Consider the following 21,321-nt stretch of genomic DNA (forward strand, 5'->3'; position numbering starts at 1 on the left):
TATTTATAAGCTCTGTATTACTTAAACCTTGGTATTTCTAAGCCTGGCTTCCACTGATGAGACCTCAATAAAGGTCGAAACTGGTTTGGGTAGTGGCCCCTTGCCTTTAATGCATAGCATCATACATCTCAAGGAGATGTGCTTTGCATTAAGGGTAAATATTAAGAATAGTGATCAGAGATTATTCCACCTTTACCACGAGTTGCCTAAGACTTGCACTACTTGCAAGCGCAAACTTGACTTACTCGTCTGTTTGCTTACTTGGGAAATGGATTAAAACCAGGTTTATATTTATAACATTATATATATAAAGGAAAACCTCACTTAACGCGAAAATTCTATATGCAGTCAGTTAGCGCAATTCAGTGAAATGATACTATTTCCCCTCTTTAAGCGAGTGATTAATCAGTTAGCGCGATTTTTTTACCTTCTGCGAAATTTTTTGTCGCCACTCTGCAGCGAGCGGCGGCACTTGTCAATGTAGCAGGCAGTGCCAGTGGTGCGGGCGGTGGCCGGCGACACTTGGCAGTTGACTCAAAGCTATCATTGCAAGCGCACGTGCAAACTCTGTTCTCTTGCTCAATCGCTTTTCCTTCGTTTTGCTTTAATGTAGATACCTATAAGGGTTTATTATATTCAACCCCTGATATGGAAAAGAGAAAGGCTGATAAAGAAAGCAGCAGTAATAAAAAAAAAATAATAAGTAATTATGTTAGAGGAAAAGCTTGAAGTCAGTAAGACACATGAAAGTGGCGCTAATAATACAAAATTGTGCGAGACCTGGGATACAGCGAGTCTACAGTTCGGACTATATTAAATAAGAGCAAAGAATACAAAGAACAAAAAAAAAGTTGCTACAAGTACAAGGAATATTCAAGCATAAGCTCTCAATATTTTTATATCATTGAAAGAGACCAAATTTCAAGAGGAATGTGAAAGTTTTACTGCGAGTTTAGGATGGTTTGACCGTTTTAAAAATTGAGCTGGACTGCATAACGTAAGAATAACTGGGGAATCTGCTAAGATTCTGTGGCCATGTTTCCTCAAGAATTGCAAAGGATAATTCAGGAGGATGATTATGACTATCGTCAAATATTCAACGTCGACGAAACTGGTCTCTTTTGGAAGCGTATGAAAACAAAAACTTTCCTAGCTGAAACTGAAGCATCTCAACAAGGATACAAAGTATCTAAAGATCGTCTTACGCTTTTATTAGGAAGCAATGCAGAAGGCGACTTTAAACTCAAGCCTATGTTAGTTTGTCGTGCGCAAAATCCAAGATATAACATTATTGAAGAAATCAGTACAATTGGAAAAGAACTTGGATTTAATGAACTGGATAATGAAGATGTGAGAAACTTGTTCGATTCCCATTCGAAATAGTTAAGCGAGAATGATCAACTAGAAGAAATAGAATGCTACGCTAAGAATCTAACTGCAAAAGAATTTGAGCTGGTTTCAATCACATTAAGCATGCTAAGGAAATTTTGTTTCATGGTGATCCTGATATGAAACGAAGCTTCGAAATCCTCTGAAATCTTGATAATGCGATCGCCAGCTATCGCAAATTGCATGACAAGATGAAAAAGTCGAGAACTATTCAAACATCTTAAGTTTTTTTATAAAAAGTAACTCAATCAAATGTTCAGACATTAAATAAAAATTTAAGCAATTGATTTTTATTAACTTTGATGATTTTATCCTCTAATATAGCTTATAATTTTTTTTCTCGCTTATAATTCATCCATCAGTCTTCAACTGATGGATGAATTATAATTATTCTTATTGTATTCGCTTAACGCTGATTAATTGGTGGATTTTATATATATATAATCTTTCACTCAATTACTGAATCCCTTGTCCGGTTTCTAAGCAACCTCTCTAAAAACCATAATATTACTACTACAGAAAAGAAAACAGGTTTGTAATTTGTGTGCACCTAGAAAATCTCAGAAGCAGTAGTCTCATTAAAAATCAAGGTATTCGTTTCCCGGCACATTCTTTCAAAACACTTAGTGAAATCTTATCCATTTCTAACTTATTTCCACATGAAGATTACTTCATTTATTCTCCGGGAATAAAATCACTTTAATTAGCATGAAAAGTTTTAACAAAACAATCGTTAACTCAACAAGACAATTATCCCATATTTATCATTTCTCTTTCTGCAAAGAAAACAAAATCTCTAAGATTTTCCTTAGCCTGTTTTATTAATTTCCTTTCATACCTTCTAACGTCTCTTTATACTTTGGACTCATTTAGCTTGTCTTCATGTTTATTACTTTAGTTTTATACTTTTTCCATAATCACTTCATCGATTCTTGCTTAAATTAATCATTAGTGCTTCAAGCTTTTCTTTTTTTCATAATCTCTTACCCTATACTTCCATAGATATGTTATCTCTAATAATTCCGAGTGCCTTCCAGGTCAGGTCCACAAAATTACTCCCAGTAACCAGTTATTTGTAATTTCATCTTCCCAAACTCTTTACCAAATACAGGACAGATAACCCACGTCCATTCCATCACAAACTGTATGAAATGGTGATTTCTCAAGAACTCGAGAGATTACTATCTCTCGCTCCTTGTTATCTTTTACAGTTAACTATAGCCGGCTAAGGTTGGTCGATTGGTAGAGCCTCTGCTACTAATGGCTCAGTTAAGTAAGTTTGAGCATGGTTAGTAGTTGGAAGGGGACCAATCATTCGATGCTGTTGGCACACTCTCCCTCGATGAGTCCTTGGACTCCCTGGAGGTGTCTAATAATATAATATATATATATATATATATATATATATATATATATATATATATATATATATATATATATATATATATATATATATTTCACCTTCCTTTACTCACATATGCTATCTCTTCCTTCCAGTTTATATTTCCAATCTGGTGAGCGGATACACTAATAATTCGGCCAACCAGGCCGGCCCCAGATTGGTAGCATATCCAAAATAAATATTTTTCCCTAGAAATCTCTGCTTCACATAAAATATTTTCAAAACTGCTCTCACTGCAATCCTCTAATTTTTCAAACGCAAGTGAAAACAACACACCAGCCACCATGAAGAATGCAGTACCTCCACTTTTCTCGATTCTGTCCTTTCTATGTTTCCTTCAGTTTCAAGTCAGGAAATCATTATCAGTTATCCATCTTTCGGTTATCCCAACTATTTTTGATATAACTGAAACCACAAAACCATAAAAACATTTCTCTAATTTATTTTGAAGTTTTATCTTGCACTGACTGGTATATAAGCAAAGGAAAAATATCTGTTCACTTTATACTATATATTTTATTATTTCCTTTAACTCCTATCATTTTCAAACAAATATTTTCAAGGTCATTCCTCATTTCCTCCCATCCTAATAATCGTCATATTTCTTATTTTAACCTCGCATGTTCCCATTAAACATTTTTCATAATTTTTCCTTACTCTCATACTTGTTAAATGAAGCTCAGTTTTGCCATATAGTTTCTTTCTTCTATCCCTTTCCACACAATTTAAACTGCTTCTCAAATTATGGTTCCCAACAATTTCGCCTACAAATTTATCTTCATAGTCCAAGTTACATTCTTTTAAGGCACCTTTGTCTTGCCACATTGCATATAATCGAATTTTCGAGCATGATTTTATTCATTGTTCTCTCCTTGCCCCCTTTTTCCCTTGCCAGCCAAACTTGAAATAGAACTTTCCTGTTCTATTTCATTCACGCTCCTGGGAACCTCCATAACTTGGTCTGTAACAACATTGTCCTTTGTTAGAAAAGACTTGAGTCGAACCCTAAAAGCTCGACAGGGCTTTTCAACCGACAGCAAATCATATGATTTCATACAAAGGTGGCAGAGGTTTTCTTTTCTGAAACTCCGGTGTTTCATCCTATAAAAAGTCAAAACCATCCAGAAAGGCATGCAAATAACATATCGAATACACTGGCTTAAGAGCCTTAGCTGAACCGTAATTTAAAACGACCCGACCCAGTCCAACTCGTAACTTCACTCTTCACCTCTTCAACCTCACTTCTTTTTCATTCGCACTTGGCATTCACGTTCTATTTTTCATTTTACACAACACACATGCGCACATGTTTCCTTTAATTCGATAAGACATTATTTAAAGCCTATACATCAAAAAGAGAGCATTGAACATAAGTTTTAAATACCCTTGATCAGGTACAGATTAAGCCGGCTGGGGACCGCTGGAGGTAAAATTTACGGGGCCCCTAAAAATTTATATACATTAGGGAAAGTTGACATTTCTCTTGCACCTGGTATACTTGTGTGGTAGTATTGAATTTGTCTTTATTTCCTTTTAAAAACAGTAGAAAGTGTTCCAGTTCATCATCAAAATGCCTAATAGAGCTAATTTTCCACATAGCTCGGGATCCCTGGCGACCACTAGGTCCGACACCCGCTTGATCCGCCTGTGCCCTTGATTAAAGATAGAAAGAGAGAGAGAGAGAGAGAAGGGCACTATCATTTTGTTCAATATACTAGAAAAATACCACATTTCGCAAGCTGAATCTTGGTTATGCACACTAATCTTTTGAACTACCTAATGTTATACCATTCATACTGCTAAAATGTATGCTTTTTTGTTGCACTAGATGGATTACTTTTCTTTACTGTTTGTAGTAGCGAAGCCCCTTCATTTTGACACATACAAACTAATGGAACAGTCTCCCTGATTTTGTTATCCTTTAAATATTCCAGTGTAAGATGATATGGGAAGTTCAGATGGTTTAGAACCAGAAAGCAATGGCAAAGAATCTTAACAGGACTCTGAAGATATGAAGAAAAAAATAATCAAATCATCGCCATCAAAAACGAGTCAAATTATGATTGTTGCGATCCATTGTTCAATATTGATAAACAGAACAAAGAGAAACTTTTGTAGATGGTTCAGCTCTGAAAACGTTTCTCTTACTTTTCATCTGTTTAATGCTTTCATTATGTCAGTAGGAGGCAAAGGCTGATGATGTGATGATGTTCTAAGTGGAAGATGTTTGAGCTTAGCTACTGAATAATATAGGATCCTGGTTATCGGTGTTAAGTCTCTGTTTCATTAATTCTTGACTTCAGAATTCTGTTTTATTGTTAGAAAACTTTAAAAATACTTTTTTGGGGTGGAGGACAATTAAGTGGACAGGAAGTCTTTGGCAACTGTTATCTCACTGCTTCCTTTCTCCTCCTACATCTGTTCGATTTCATAACTAAACTACTGAATTAAATTTTTTATGCTTATGATAGTGTCACATATACCATATTATATCTAAGGGACAACTCAAGTTGCCTGCTAGGGAGCACCATCAGGACTTTAGAAATAATAACTTCCTGCTTCTTCCTCACTTACTGTTTGCTGTGCCTGCGTCTTGTTCTTAAGTTTATTGAAAATGGCAACGTGACATTGCCGAAATATTGAAGTATATTAAAATTTATTTTATTGTATATCCTAGTTGACGTTGTCATTTCCTTAAATTATTTAGTAAAAAATACATAACCAACGTCTAAGCCTTTCCACGAGAATTTAGTAAAAAAACTCAAGTTTGAGTTACACTGATTTAACATGGAATTAAACCTATCTTCATTGAAAGTGGAACCCAAAAACCAAGTCTACTGCCATATAAAAGTTAGATATATATTATGCAAGTGAGTGTGAGTGTTAAAGTTTTAATCACAGAAAGATATATATATATATATATCGTTGTAGTCATTGGAAAAGTTAAATACACTGTTCAGAAAGAAGTCAACAGACACTATAGTGTGAGGAACAAACAGCCATTGTGCTCACCTTGATAAGATGTAGGACATCTTTTCGCTGCAATGATTACTACGGAGCATATTTTCCAAAAGTGTACGATAATGATCAATGGGAATTTTTGGATCATTCGTACTGTAGGCATGTAATGAGGTCCTAGACTCTTGTTGGGCAGCTGTCCCTTGACCTCATCCGACACTCCAGTTCATCCCACAGATGTTTATTAGGGCTGAGATCAGGACTATGTGGAGGCCAGTCAAGTGTGGTGATGTTCATGTCCACAAACTATGCAGTTACAGTAGCAACCTTATGACATATTAGTGCATTGTCTTGCTGAAAGAGACAATGATCAGTTTCGTAGAATCGCCACAAAATAGGAAGCATTGCATTGTCCAGAATGCTGTGAATGTTCACAGAGGTCCAAGGCCAAACTGGGAAAAACAGGATCATACCATCACACCTCCGAATTTTAAAGTTGGCATTATGCATTCTGGTAAGAGACGTTCAATAGGCATCTGCCACACCAGTCCATCTGCTCGGTAGAGGATGTTTGCCACTCCATAACATAGCTTTACAAGCTTCGACATCCCACTATACACACTCTTTGCATCACTGAAGATGATGCTGCATGCTAGTTCGGGTAATGTGTATCTTGCATATTTTGGTACTACCTTGGAAACCAATGTTGTGCACCTCAGTTCTGAATGTTTTTGTACAGATTCAGAATACTGAATACTGTCAGTTCTCTTCTCGCAGCCTTTTCACCCAGTCACAGTTGCACTGACTTGGGAGCATCAAGTTCCTCCAGTTTATACTGGCTAGAAACATGTGGCTCATTACATGGTGCAATGCACCTTGCTCATGGGGGATGTCCATTGACTTCTTTCCAAGTGTATATTATGGAGTTGTTTGCAAAGGATATCATTAGGACTTAAGACTCGAGTACTCTGTGCATCAATCTCAGACATAACACCTTTGTTGGTTGCTCAGCCCACAGTGGTTAATATGTACACAGAACTGTAGAAAATAAGCGAAAAGTACCTTGCAGTGAAGAATTTGTAAAGGAGTGCAAAAGAGATGTTCATAGTGAACAAAGGGTGTAATATCTTGTATTGACTAATCAACTGGTTACATTACCACAGCTGACATTGCAGTCAACATGGGGAGTGCAAAAAAAAAAGTATTCCAGACAGTGATACAGTTGCACTTGTCTGTATGAATTTTAGAGCTAAAGTCCCAATAGACATCTTGTCCTCAACAAATGTCATCAGAAACATACCTGCTGCACTGTCAGTGGCATGCCATTTGGACAAGAGAGGAAAAAAGTGCTCTTCCAAACAGCTGGTTCCTGCTGCACCATGTAGATGAATGACTATGATTATAGTGCAAACAAAAAGTGATGGCATCATCATGCATGGATAGCACTACATCACTGAGTATGGTTTGCTGGTTAGAATTAGTAACTTGTTGCATATTGATCAGTATGGCATACTGACATCTCATAGCAGACTACATGCACTCCACTTCCATATTTCACCTGTCCTTGGATGGGGATCATCTTTTAGGACAGCACTTCATGTCACCAGATCTGTACTGTAATTAATGGTTTGATTGGTTTTCTATAATTTTCTATAATTGGTCTTTCTGAATTAAAATTTTGGGCTGCTTCTTGAATTAAAAACCCAGAAAAACTTGAGAAAAATTGTATTGCCCTGCACCAAAGCTCTTGTACTCTAGAATCTCTTAAAAAAGGGTCAGTAAAAATTTCTCCATCAGTGAGCAGGTTTGAACTCATAATGATCTTTCTTCTGCAAACCTATCTACATGGAGGAAGTTACTACAAGACTACATAGGCATCTTTAGCAATTTGTCAATTTTCAGTTCAAGCTTCACCAATCTTGGTATTTTCAAGTCCATGCTGATGTGAGACAACTAGAATATGGATTTTACAATGAGCTTCCTAAGCCTGAACTTTGGAAAAAACATGATTTCAGAGCAAATGCAATATACTTGAATTTAATGCAGACTATAATTTTGAACAAAAATCATTATTATCATTTTTTTTTTTTACAATCTACCGAGAAAAATCACTATAAATTATTTTCAAATTCAACCCACCTAGCTTGTAATAACTGAGATTATTGCCATAATAATTTTGGGTAATCTTAATGAATTCTTCAGCAACTCTTTGCATATTTCTTTATTACAGGTCTGGATTTACATGACAATTTTCAGTCAGCAGCATTAACCATTAACAGCAACATTAATATATTTCCTATTTCATCAGCTAGTCTGTAGTATAGCTGCAACAGTGTTTGACATTTATCCTTTGTTGCAAGTTTTTCTACTTGGTTATATTATAGATTAAAGGTACCAAGAAATTATATGCTTGGTTTAATCCTTTATCCCAAGTGTAAGCAAAAAAGTTTGCACCTGAACTATTTTCAGGACTGGGGCAACTCGTATAAAGAAGCTAATGACTTCACATCACTTGCCTTAGTATCCCATAATACAAAGCACATCTCCTTGCAGACATGTATAATGCTATGGATTATGAGAAGGGTCAATACCCAGACTGGTGTGGGTGGTGACCCTTCCCATAGAAAACATATGCAATTAGCAGGCATAATATACTACCTTCATAGCATTAGTTGCTTCAAATATAATTTCATCCAGCATCAATACTCACAATGAATCAACTGTCTTGAAAAAATTAAACTGTGGATTAGTCAGATGTAGAGGTATGTATGCCAGTTGGAATATTAACTTTTTATATGGACATATAAAAAGTTAATGTTATTTGACCTATCAGGCAAATAGTATTAAACTTATACTTGGTCTGCAGTTTCTGGTACATACAGGTTATAACTTATAATTTTTTTTCTATTTTGATTCATTTTTATTTTTTATTTATTTTTAATTTTTTGTATTTTTAGTCATTTTTTACCTAGTTTGGAAGCCCTACTCTAGAGACCTAAGTTGGAACTTTTTCAAGCCACTTCAGGTCTCCAATAAGTGAGTCAGTAGTCTCGCAATGTGCAATGAAGTTTTTCTCCCACCTAAAGACAATCACAAATATCCATCCCCAATGGTGGGATTTGGTTGGGGAGCAGATATGCTAACCACTTGCGAAACCAGGCCAGTTAACATGCTGTAGGTTTTCTCAATCTTTCATGGTTAAGTGACATTAACTACCTCAACGACCATTCTGGATCAAATACACATATGCTTCATATCCATCATATATTTCAATGTAATATCAATGGTATTACAATTTTAATATGCACTTCGCATCCATGATAAACTTGACATCTATAAACGTCTTGGCCAGTAGCGTGGTTTAGGAAGGAAAAAAACTGCAGAAAATTACATAATTTCTTTATTATTTTCAAGAAATTAACATGCATCAGCCTTTGTATATCTCCATGTAGGAGTTATGGTATTTATGCAGAAAGTTTATGTACCACACCCATATTAGCACATTCCACTTGAATATGATTATCGTTTTATGATGACAATTATTACTAACCTTTTAAAATTTGGATTAATAAACAACTGAAAAAAAAAATCTAGTATTATGAATTACTCTTAAAATGTAGTGATAAAATTAATTCACTAATTATTTATAATATTAGATTATAAAATTGCATACCCAGGTACTTATACCTTATTTTATTTTCAGATTTTATGTTTATTTGGAAAGATCTGATGGGCATAGGATCTTGATGAAGAAATTCAGGCTGAGGAACAAACTTTATTCCTTGCGGCCGATGGCAAAACCCTTCTTATTACAGGAATTTGGCATCTCTGTGGAAGAGGTTTATAGGAGTAAAAATTTGATAGTGCCATGCCTGATATGGATTCAAGAACTTCTCTTGATGAACTTAATACACAGTGTATTAGTAATTCAGAATTTAAAACCAGTGAAGATGATACCTGTTCTTTGAACCACATTCAACTGAGAAATACAAATGCAAAAAAGAAGTGTACAGATACCGAATCTCATCCTGCATCTTCCTCTGATCATTCATCATCAACATCACCAACTGAGAGTGTAGTAGTAAGGACTGGGCCAGTTCCTCCTGATGGAGGCTGGGGATGGGTGATTGTATTTGCATCGTTTATGATTAATTTAATAGCAGATGGTGTCTCTCTTTCATTTGGTATTTTGTTTGTAGATTTAGTTAATTATTTTGGTGAAAGTAAGGGAAAAACTGCATGGGTTGGATCCATTTTTCTTAGTATGCCTCTACTGACTGGGCCTATAGCAAGTTACCTTACTGATCGGTATGGATGTAGGAAAGTTAGCATTTGTGGTGCCCTTATGGCAGGAGGAGGTTTTATTATTAGTATATTTTCACATTCCCTTGAACTACTCTTTCTTACTTTTACAATAGCAGGATTTGGCTTAGCACTGTGTTATGTAACATCCATTGTAATTGTAGCTTATTACTTTGAAAAGAAACGATCTTTAGCAACTGGCTTAGCAGTGTGTGGAACAGGAATAGGAACATTTGTTTTTGCACCACTTACTATTTATCTTTTAGAGCACTATGCATGGAGAGGCACACTTTTAATTCTTGCAGGTTTTTTTCTAAATATCATTGCATTTGGAGCTTTAATGAGGGATCTTGATGATCCTTCAAAATCACGTGATACAGTTGCTCAAGAAGAGACTGCTGGACTGAGTAGTAATTCTGCAGGGGATGGCAATAATTTAGAGGAGTCAGGAGAACGTCTTTGCAGCTCTTTAGTTCAGCTTCCAACATATTTATGTGACAATCTTCCATTAGAAGTAATCACTGAATTATCTAATAAGGAAGGTGGATATTTAAATTCCCTTTTAGAACAATATCCAAATCTTTTAAATTCCATTGTAGTTTGCCATGGAAAAGAATGCACAATGACTGTTAAAAGTACCCCGCCTACTCACCATTTTGATACTGTTGTTAAACTTTCCAAAGATTCTTATAAATCTAAACATTTTGTAGAGAGATTGGAGTATACTAAGCCTAATGACAGAAGTCCCAATCAGAGTAGGAAGGGATCTACATGGATGCAAAAACCTGACTCTGCATATCTGTGTAACATGCGTTTGCAAAGAGGCAGCATAACGTATCGTGGTGCTATGTTAAATATCCGTCGGTATAGGTTACGTGCATCTAGCTGTCCAGACATATACAGGAACAGTATGATGACAATCACGGAGACAGATAAGGTATTGAATTTTGTATTTTTGTTATCTTAAAATTTTTAAATTTAAAATAATTTTAAACTGTATTTCATTTTAGTTAAGAAAGATAAAAAAAAATCTATATTTGTTATCTACTAGCTTTTTAAAAGATACAATGTGTTTTGTATTTTGCCATAATATAATTTAGAACGAGAGATGTAACAGAATTCAATCTAATAAACTGCTACAGTATTTTTAGGATTTGTGATCACATACTGCAAAAGAATTACAAATAGCCACAATCAAAATAATCTGGTAGAACACATTTCTATACAAGAGTTGAATCATATTTTAAACAACTTCAAAAACAATAAGTCACCTAGAGAAGATAGTATTAACATGGAACTGTTCGTATATCTTGGTGAAACTCTTAAAGCAAGATTTAGAGATTTCCTGGATAGAATATAGGGTATATGGGATGGAGAACTACACTAGAATCCTGACAGAAGGCTATAGTTATTCCAGTTTATGAAAAAATGCAACCATAAAGACTGTATAACTTATCATGGAATAAATCTTATCTATAGAGGTTACAAAATATATGCAAAAATTATATAAAAAAAAAACTGGAGGGTCATTACAGATATAAGAGAGGTAAGGAACAAGATGAATTCTGCAAGAGCAGATGGTTACTTTACTTTGAAACTGCTACTTGAAAACCACAAAAATTCAATAACTCAACATGTGTAGGATTTAGAGACTACAGGTGACAGCTTTTGATTGCATGAACAGAAATTGACATTTAGACACACTCACTGATAATGAAACTCCACACTAAACAATAGAAGAAATCTATAATTCTACACATCTACCTCATAGCAGTCAAACTGAAAACTGAAATATCAAATTGGAAATCAATAAATCATGGTGTCTGACAAGGCTGCCCTTTATCACCATTACTCTTTAATATATGTATTAATTCCACAGTCAGAAATTGGAGACTGACAGTGAATGGAAATATTATTATTATTATCCAGGCCTCCATGGAGTCAAAAGACTCATTGTGGAAGGTCGTTTTTAGAAAACACAAAGTTTATCATACCATTCCTTGTGACCCATTGACCATTCCCGCTCCAACAACTCTCTCAGGCAATGCATTCCAAGATTCAACCACCGTCCAAGCAAAGAAACCACTCCTCACCCTCTTGCACACAGCCTCCTTTCGTAACTTCCAGGAATGGCTGTTCCACCAAGTGAAAGAACTCTCCAATGTCTATCCTGTAACTGCCTCTCAACAGTTTAAAAGTCTCGATCATATCACCTCTCCTTCTATCTGCCAAATTCTGCAGTCCATATTCCCTCAGTCGATCCTCATAATTCATATTATAGTCCTGAAACCATCTTTGTTATCCACCTCTGTACCCTTTCCACAGTCAATTTATCCCCAATTTATAATCAAATCCTGGGGACCAAATCTGAGAACAATAGTCTAAGTGGTCTGATCAGGGTCTTATAGAACGGAATGATAACTCTTTTATCTCTGCAGGTCAGCATCCTTCTCGGTATTGCAGCAATCCTCTGGGTTACCTTCACTACCTTTGCAATATGCTCCCTAAATTTCAGTTTTCTATCAATCATCATCCCCAGATCTCTTGTCTCCCCTACCCACTCCAGTACAGCTCCTCCAATCGAGTATGCATCCTCCCATCGATGTGTCCCAAACTTCAAGACTTTACATTTTGCTGCATTAAACCGACACAAACCCACATTCATTTGCCCATCTCTCTAGTTTATTCAAATCCTCTTGCAGGGGCTGCCACATCTGCACTATTACTAATAACCCTTCCCAGCTTCACATCATCCGCAAACAATTGAATGTCCCCTTGCAATCCATTGACAATATCATTGATATAAAGGTTGAACAATACAGGTCCAGTACTGAGCCCTGAGGAATCCCACTTGTAACCTTCTGCTTCCTTGATATTGCCCCACCATACACAACTCTCTGATACCTATTAGTCAGCCAATCCTGAATCCATTTGACTAATTTGACATTTAAACCCATGCACTGCAACTTAAATAGCAGCTTATCATGTGGCACCCTGTCAAACACCTTTGCAAAATTTAAAAAAAATGGCAGTATAATGCTTTTCCCTCGTCAACTGCTTTTGTCACTATTATAAAAGGCAATTGTATTACTAAAGCAAGAGTGCCCCTTAACAAATCCATGTTGATTCTCACAGATAACATTACCCTCATCTGCCCAACATTGTATATAGTCCCTCACTAATTTCTCCATGACCTTAACAACTACTGATGACACACAAACAGGCCTATAATTAGACACTTCCAGTCTGCCACTGCCCTTATGCAGCGGCACAATCTTACCTACCTTCTATTCCCTGGGTACCTTTCTAGCAGCCAGACTCTTATTGAAAAGCCAGGTCAATGGAGCTGTCAGTTCTTTAGCACATTCTCTCAAAACCTGTGGTGAAATACCATCCAGTCCAACAGCTTTACTGACATCCAGAGTACTCAGTATCTGAAACACACTCCCCTCCTGTACCTCTAAACCTCAAACCTGCCCTATCTCTCTAGCATTAAAACTGACTCCTCTAGGATGAAATACTCCAATAAAGTGTTCATTGAACAATTCCACTATGTACTCTGCATCAGTCACTCTATTCCCATTTTTATCCCACAATATCATTCTTCCACAATTGTTTCCCTGCCTACTAGTTACATAACTAAAAAATTCCCTAGGATTTTCTTTGGATCTTAGTGCCAATCTCTTCTCATATTTCAGTTTTCCCTTCCTCACATTTCTGGTCACTCTCCTGGCCTGCATCTTATATTCTTCGTGTATCTGTCCTCCACCCCTCTCCTTATATCTCTTCCATAATCTCTTTTTCAACTGCAGTTCCTGTTTGATATCATTTGTCATCCACTTTACACCAAATTGTGTCCGCTTCTTCACCCGTGGAATACAGCTTGCTATTTGCTGCTAACAAATATTCTTTCACAATTTCCCAAGCACTAATGATATCCTGACCTTCCAATTCTGCCCTCCATGGAACTGCCCCTAGTTGATACCTAACACTATTATAATCACCCGCCTTATAATTCCACATACGTTCCCTTTTCTTTGATACACCTGTATGTCTGTTCATCTTCCAAGTCAAAACCACATGGTCACTCTCTCCAACTGATGGGAGAGATGTCATCTCACTTATTATTAGCTCTTCTGATGCTATGATCAAATCCAAAACTCTTGAACCTCTTGTTTCCTCTATTACATGCTGCTGAAGACATTTGTCCCTCAATAATTCCAGAAATTCTATCCCCTTCTTACTATTGCTTCTTACTTCTTACTACTACTTCTTACTACTTGCATTTTTCTCTTCCCAGCTTATACTGCTGTAGTTAATATTCCATTATGAAGTAATAGCCATCTTAGCGTATTATATACATAGAGGTGTTGATATGTGGCAAGTAGAAAGAGGAATGATTATGGTAAGATAATCAAGTACTCCTGACCAATAATGAAAATGAATTGTAATATGCAGTGAGTTGCAATCAGAGGAGGTAATTGTGAGTTGGGTTTTGTACTTCCCTCCAGTTGGTGAGAGTGATCGAGAAGTGATCACCTGGGTTGTGGATAGCCATATGAAGACTTCTGTATGGAAAGTATATATGTGGAAGTATAAGGCTGGTGATTTTGACAAGCTTAGGAAACAGCATCAATGTGTGAATGTATTCCAGAGTTCAAAAGGCTGAATAAGGTTCAAAAGGTGTCAAATGGATAAATGAGGGGATTAAGCATGAAATCTTGAAGAAGAAAGCACTTTGGAAGCAGAACAAGATGAATAATGGTAATAATCAGTTGCGTGAAGAGTGTAAAGAGCAGGTTATGAGATTGACCCAATTGGTAAGGACAAAAGTGCAGTGCAAACAGAGATCAACAAATCAGACTAAGAAAATTTTGGCACTTGACCAAAATATTTTCTGATCTCTCGAATGTTGAATATGAGGAAAGGTTGCGAAGATGCAATATACAGAGTCTAGTGGATAGGAGGAGGGGGGTGATATGATAGAGACGTACAAGTTGGTAAGTGGTTGTTATAGGATTAATTACTATTATTACTATTACTATTATTACGGGCAACTCCAGGGAGTCATTAGACTCATCGAGGGAGGCCCCAAATCATATTCATCACAACTATTTGACATTCATACAGTATCTATCATACCTCGCCTTAAACTCATTCACTGTCACAGCTTCCACTACAGACTCAGGGAGCGCATTCCACTCATTCACTACTCTAAAAGTAAAGAACCCAGCTCTAACACCTTTACTAACCACACTTTTGCCCAGTTTCCATGGATGTCCCCTAGTCCTCCCACAACCAGCCCTGTTCTCAAAAATATCTTCTGAATTAATTTTATAGAAACCCTTCAGTAATTTGAATGTCTCAATCATATCTCCCCTCCTCCGCCTATCAACCAATTTTTGCAACCCACAAATCCTCAACCTGTTTTCATACGGTTCATTCCACAGACCTGCTATCATCTTGGTCACTCGCCTCTGGATCCTCTCCACCTCCTCCCCATCAAGAAGAAACCTACGTGACCAAATCTGAGCACAGTAGTCTAGATGCGGTCTTATCAAGGCTCGATAGAGAGGAACAATAACCTGCTTGTCTCTGCTTGTCAACGTATTCTTCAGCAACCAAGTGATTTGATGAGCTGTTTTGGTCACTTTTGCAATGTGTCCCCTAAATTTCAATTCCTTATCCACCAACACTCCTAAATCTCGTGCCTCATCAATTTCCTGGAGCAGGGTTCCACCAATGCAGTAAACTGCCGCCAATCTTTTCACCCCAAAATGCATAACCTTACATTTTGCCACATTAAACTGACATCCATTCTCCTTAGCCCAGACCTCCAATCTATCCAAATCATCCTGCAAAATTTTGACGTCCTCTGCATTCACTATTGCCCTACCCAACTTCGCATCATCCGCAAACAAATGAACTGTTCCTCTCAGATCATTTCCTATATCATTTATGAACAAATTAAACAGCAGTGGTCCAAGAACAGATCCTTGTGGCACACCACTAGTCACAGGCCGTCTTGTGGACTCTACTCCCGAGTAAACCACTCTCTGATATCTCTCCGTCAACCACCCTCCTATCCATCTCACCAACCCTATGTCCATTCCCATATGCTGCAATTTACTGATTAGAATTCCACGTGGAATCCTGTCAAAGGCCTTGGCAAGGTCCAGTAGAATCACCGTAAACCCATTACCCTTATCCAGTTCAGCCGTCACTGTGTTATAATACGTGAGCAAGTTACTGAGGCATGACCTACCCTTTACAAAACCATGCTGTCCCCGATACAGTATCCCATTTTCTTCTATCCAATCTTGTATTTTCCTCTTGACTATTTTCTCTAAGACCTTGACAATGATTCCTGATATGCTAATCGGTCGGTAATTTACAACAGCAGTCTTGGAACCACCTTTATGCAGTGGAACTATTTTTTTTAATATTAAAGAGGTTTTAATATTTTATAATATATAATAATAAAGAGGTTTACTATTTTAATATTAAAGAGGTTTTTCATAAAATGGTGGGAGATTGGGGAGAGAACAAGAGGTCAACTCTATAAGAAGGGTGTGAGCAAGCGAGTGCATTCATTTTACTGAGAAGCAGGTTTTTTGCACAGACAGTTGTGAATGATTGGAATGCATTACCTGAGAGTGTGGTGTCTGCAGAAAATTTGTAAGTGTTTTAGGCACAGTATGATGAGATGTGTGTGTGTGTAGGCAGGGCTATCTTAACAAGTTTGAGCGTCCTGGGCTAAAAAAAATTGGTGCCTTAATCACATTGGATTGAACAATAATTAAATAATACATAAATAAATATATTTATGCACTAAATAAATATCCTATAAATGTTATACACAAACACAATGTCAATGTATTTATAATAATCACAATTCACAAATAGTCAAGTATTCACAACACACCACAGTACATTTGTAAAGGTGAAAGTAATTCGAAATATTAACAAAAGAGAAACCAAAAAAAATATTAATATTGAATGATAATTGTAAAATGAATGCACTACTTAAGCACACAGACTATGCTCATTTCTGAGTATAAATACATCTTTATAATAAAATGCCAGTGGTGCAGCCGAAAATGAAATTGTATATTTTGTCAGCAATTTTTAAAATAAATATAAATTCTTTTATTTAGAAAAGCAATCAAGCAATCATTAAGATTTAAAATGTTATTGAAAATATTATTAATGATTTGCTTAGTTAGCTGTATAAAAAATCCTAATAATATTTTTGTTTGATTAAATATTTTTGTTTAATTTTGATGACATTTCAAATTAAATGGAGATTTTTGCGTCCAAAATTGGAGGGGAAAAAAACATTTCAACATATTCGGTTCTTAAGCACCCTTGGATCAATGTCGCCCCTGGGCTATAGCCCAGTGGATAAGGAGGCCCTGTGTGTAGGACAATAGACACCACCTAGATGAGTCTGTAACTCTATGGAGTCTTAGGATAATAATAATAAAGACTCTCATGAGTTTTTTGATATATGGCAAATAGAAAGAAGAATGATTATGGTAAGCTGATGTTAATGGATGAACTGCTGCAGAGGACACAGTTGAGGTATTCAGTGAGCACTTCATCAGGGTGTTTCATCCTTAGTGTGAAATCATCTCAAGTGTAGAGAATGAAATTAGAAAAGACATAATGGTGAGGAAGCAAGAGGTATATAAGGAGTTAAGTCAGCTAGACGTCAATAAGGCAATAGGACTTGATTACATATCACCACATGTCTTAAGGGAATGTTCCAAGGAATCAGCCTTGACCTACCTGTTTAACAAGACTCTTGCAACAGCACAAGTCCCAAAAGAGTGATAAGAAGGCAAAATTGTTCCACTTCACAAAGGTGGTGATAAGGCTAAGGTAACAAATTATAAGCTGATCTATGGAGTTGTAGTTAAGGTACTGAAGAGGGTTTTTTTTTTTATGTTAATCTCGCACATGAAAGGTCACAAGATCTATAACACTACAGTGCCATATGTGGACAAGTGATTAAGGAGAAAAATGTAGCCTGTTGACATGTTTCTTGAAGAGGAGGTTGTACTCAGTGGGAAAAACAGTATGGGAAAGATTATTCCAGAATAGAGGGAAATGAAGGAAGCTGATGAGAAGTTAGTTTAGTGTGTTCAAAGCTGGACAATGTATAGGTGTTGGCCAATGGATGCTCTAGTTCTTATATGGTTAGAAGAAAGTGGAGGAATGGTAGCAGCCAATTCAGAGGAGCAATGCCCATGAAACTGCCTAGCACTGAAACAAAGCACCTGTAATAAAGTGACTGAAGGGAGTCTGTGAGGAAAGGATCATCTATTAAGCAGATTGCCCTCCTCTTCTGAATATCATCAAGAATTCTTAGAGGTCTTGGGTGCTCCATCCTAAATGTGGGAACAGTACTCTAAAGTTGAACAGATCTGATTCTTATAGAACATTAGGCGTTTACAGGAAGTGAAGCATGTTTAGAACAAGATTTTAAAGGCTAAGGAGGCTATGTGAGTTTGTTCCAGGATAAACTGGATGTGACAGTCAATCCAAGACAAGAAAGTTGATCTTGAAAGGAAACTGGAACATTATCAAAAATGAGAGGGGATTTGTTTTCACTCCAATTCAGAATGTTGAGGAGGTCAGTGTTCAAGTTACTGGTTATGGAAGATCTTGAGGCATGTAACATTAGGGTGCTGCAGGATTTATTGAAAGAGGAATGAAGAGTACTGTCATTGGCAAAGCTGTGAATAGGATTTGAAGTCAGAAGGAAGTCATCGACATAAAGGAAGATGTGGATGAAAGCACAGAATCCTGAGGCACTCCAGCACTGATGGGGAGAAATATGACGAGAAGAAGCCATTCACCATGACACACAATGAACAACCAGTGAGGAAGCTGGAAATCCAATCACAGAGTGTAGAAGGTAGCTATAAAATGGCAGTTTTCAGGAGGCCTCAGTGCTAGACACAATCAAATGCCTTAGAAATATCGAGAGCAATAACACGAGTTTCTCCAAATCTTTCCATGGCCTGAGTTCAAAGGTAGGTGAGATTAGCTAGGAAGCTGGCTGTAAAATGAGAATGGCAGAATCCATATTGGTGATTGCCAATTAACTGACGAGTCTCCAGGTAATGAAGAAGATAGTTGTTGATAACCTTCTCCATCACTTTGAAAGTACTGAAGTCAGAGCAATGGGACAATAGTTAGATGGCTGACTTTTGTTTCCCTTTTTGGGTACAGGCTGGATGTGGACTTGCTTCCATGCTATTGGGTAGATGCCAGTAGAATATGAAAATTTATATAGATGATATAGGATGGGTGTCAGTTCTGGAGCACAACCAGAGGAATACCATCTGGACCAGAAGCATTATTACTATCAAGATTAATGAGGCTTTTTCTTATGTCTTTTTTGGCAGTTCAGAGGAGACATGCAGTGGGCAGTTTGTGGAAGGAAGGGAAGTGATTTGCTTTAGTTGTCCAGGCAAGAAGTTGGAGAGGTGAAAAACTGATGCCAAGAGATCAGCCTTTTCCTTGGTTGAAGTTAGCATAGTGCCATCAGGATGTAAGAGAGATGGCAACGTGGAAGGATATAAGTTATGCCCAACAGCCTTAGTACAGGACCAGAAGGCTTGATTGCCTGCCAGTTGAGCAGGAGCAAGTTTATTGCATTTCATTCTTATGAAGTCTGCTTTGGAATCATTGATAACTTTTTAGATATGTTTCTAGCTGTTGTGTAAGCTGAATGAGAAGCTGGAGTTTTTAATTTATGCCATTGAACATTAGCTGCATTTTTATCATGGAAGGCAGAGGCACATTTTTTTTGAAAAACAAGACTGGGATACAGGTTAGGAGTTTGCAGTGGAATGGGGAATGAAGGCTTTCATTCCAGTGAGGATTATTTGATTACACTACTTCAGTGCAGGTATTTGGATCATGAGAGTGATAGCAGTAATCTGACCATGGAAAAGCAGCATAAAATTTCCAGAGGTCATCCCAGTTGGCACAATTATAGTGCCATAGGGTACAAGGCTGAGATCAGCTGGGCAGAAGATGAACTGTAGAGAAGAAGACTGAATCAGATTGTGGTCAGAGTTGCCAAGAGGTGAGCAAACATACACGGCATATTTGGAGGGAGAGTTGGTTAAGAAAAGTAAGAACATTGGTAGAATGATGAGAATTGTTTGATATTCTTGGTAAATTGACCTATTTGTGTTAGGTCATGACTGATGGCAAATGATTCAGCTTCCCTACCAGCTTGATCTGTGAAGTTGGAGTGGGGGGGGGGTGCAGTTTGTGTTCTGGACGTTAAACTCCCCATGGAGGACAATTTCACAATTTGGGTGATTAGTTTCTAAGAAATCAATTTTTAGTGATAGATAGTCAAAAAGAGCAGCAGAATTGTCAGAATTAGGAGTAGTAAAGGCAGCAAATGAAGGCTCTAAAGTGAGATAAGTAAATCTTGAGCCAGAGCAGATCAAAAAGTGGGGATTCTAAGTTGCATAGCCTTTGAAAAGGGATATCAGATTTCACAAAAGTACATGTTCTGCCCTTTTTTTTTTTTTTTTTTGCAAAATGCATTGTGTAGGATATAGCTAGGATAGCTGAGGTGGATTGTGGTTGTGGAGGAAAAAGAGATCACGTTTTGATACCTGTAAGTGATGTGTCATTAATGTCTTGAATGATCATGAAATGAATGTGGAAGTGTTTCTTATTGGAAAAAGGTTTGGTATTATTTTGGGTGTATTGTTTTAATTTGTTCCACTTTTAAATATTTTTCATATTTAAAAATTTTTAGTTATTTTTATGGGAGATTTTTTTGTATATGCACTGTATATGCATCTCCCTTGTCCAATGCATTCAGCACCTTTTTATAGTACATGAGCAAGTTGGTAAAACGCAACCTCCCTTTAACAAACCCATGCTGACAAGCAAAGAATATCACTGTTATTAACCCACTTGTGTCTTTCACCAACCTCTCTGTGTGAGTTATGCAAACAAGTACCTCACCCTGGCTGCATGCCCCTTCTATTTGTTTTCTGAATCAACCAAGCTACACATGAAAGTCGATCATAAAAATACTAGTTTTTATAATTGACCAGCAAGAGATGGCTTGAGACTCTACAGGCCACTAAGCCTACTACTAGATAGAATGATGCTTTATGTATTCACAGTATCTTTATTTTTCTAGAAATCCTCCCTCTCACCTTCAAGGATTTCTGATATTTCCAAAATCAGATCTGTGCACATTAATTTTCATCTGCACATTTTTG

At 36.9% G+C, this 21,321-nt stretch overlaps 2 protein-coding genes across 3 annotated transcripts in view; one reads left to right on the plus strand and one right to left on the minus strand.

The window, feature by feature from the left end:
- The window catches only part of LOC150097302 (uncharacterized), a 194,773-nt gene that overhangs the window by 20,711 nt on the left and 152,741 nt on the right, over positions 1-21,321 (minus strand). Inside the window, exon 6 of one of the 2 annotated variants that reach the window (XM_090407025.1) lies at positions 9,485-9,577. The exons of the other annotated variant lie outside the window; for it this stretch is intronic. Within the exon in view, the coding sequence (XP_090263151.1) occupies positions 9,506-9,577 (72 nt within the window). The 3' untranslated portion in view covers positions 9,485-9,505. Of the gene's footprint in view, positions 1-9,484; positions 9,578-21,321 lie in introns of those variants that run through there. 2 annotated transcript variants of the gene reach the window in all.
- LOC150097303 (monocarboxylate transporter 9-like) overlaps positions 9,595-21,321 on the plus strand; it is a 41,053-nt gene continuing 29,326 nt past the window's right edge. The window contains exon 1 of the mRNA XM_090407021.1: positions 9,595-10,988. Coding sequence (XP_090263147.1) covers positions 9,618-10,988 — 1,371 coding nt within the window. The 5' untranslated portion in view covers positions 9,595-9,617. The remainder of the gene's footprint in view (positions 10,989-21,321) is intronic.

The sequence above is a fragment of the Typopeltis vanoorti genome, chromosome 17 (genome assembly GCF_054136105.1).
Source record: "Typopeltis vanoorti isolate ZY-2024b chromosome 17, IOZ_Tvanoo_1.0, whole genome shotgun sequence".
NCBI lineage: Eukaryota > Metazoa > Arthropoda > Arachnida > Uropygi > Thelyphonidae > Typopeltis > Typopeltis vanoorti.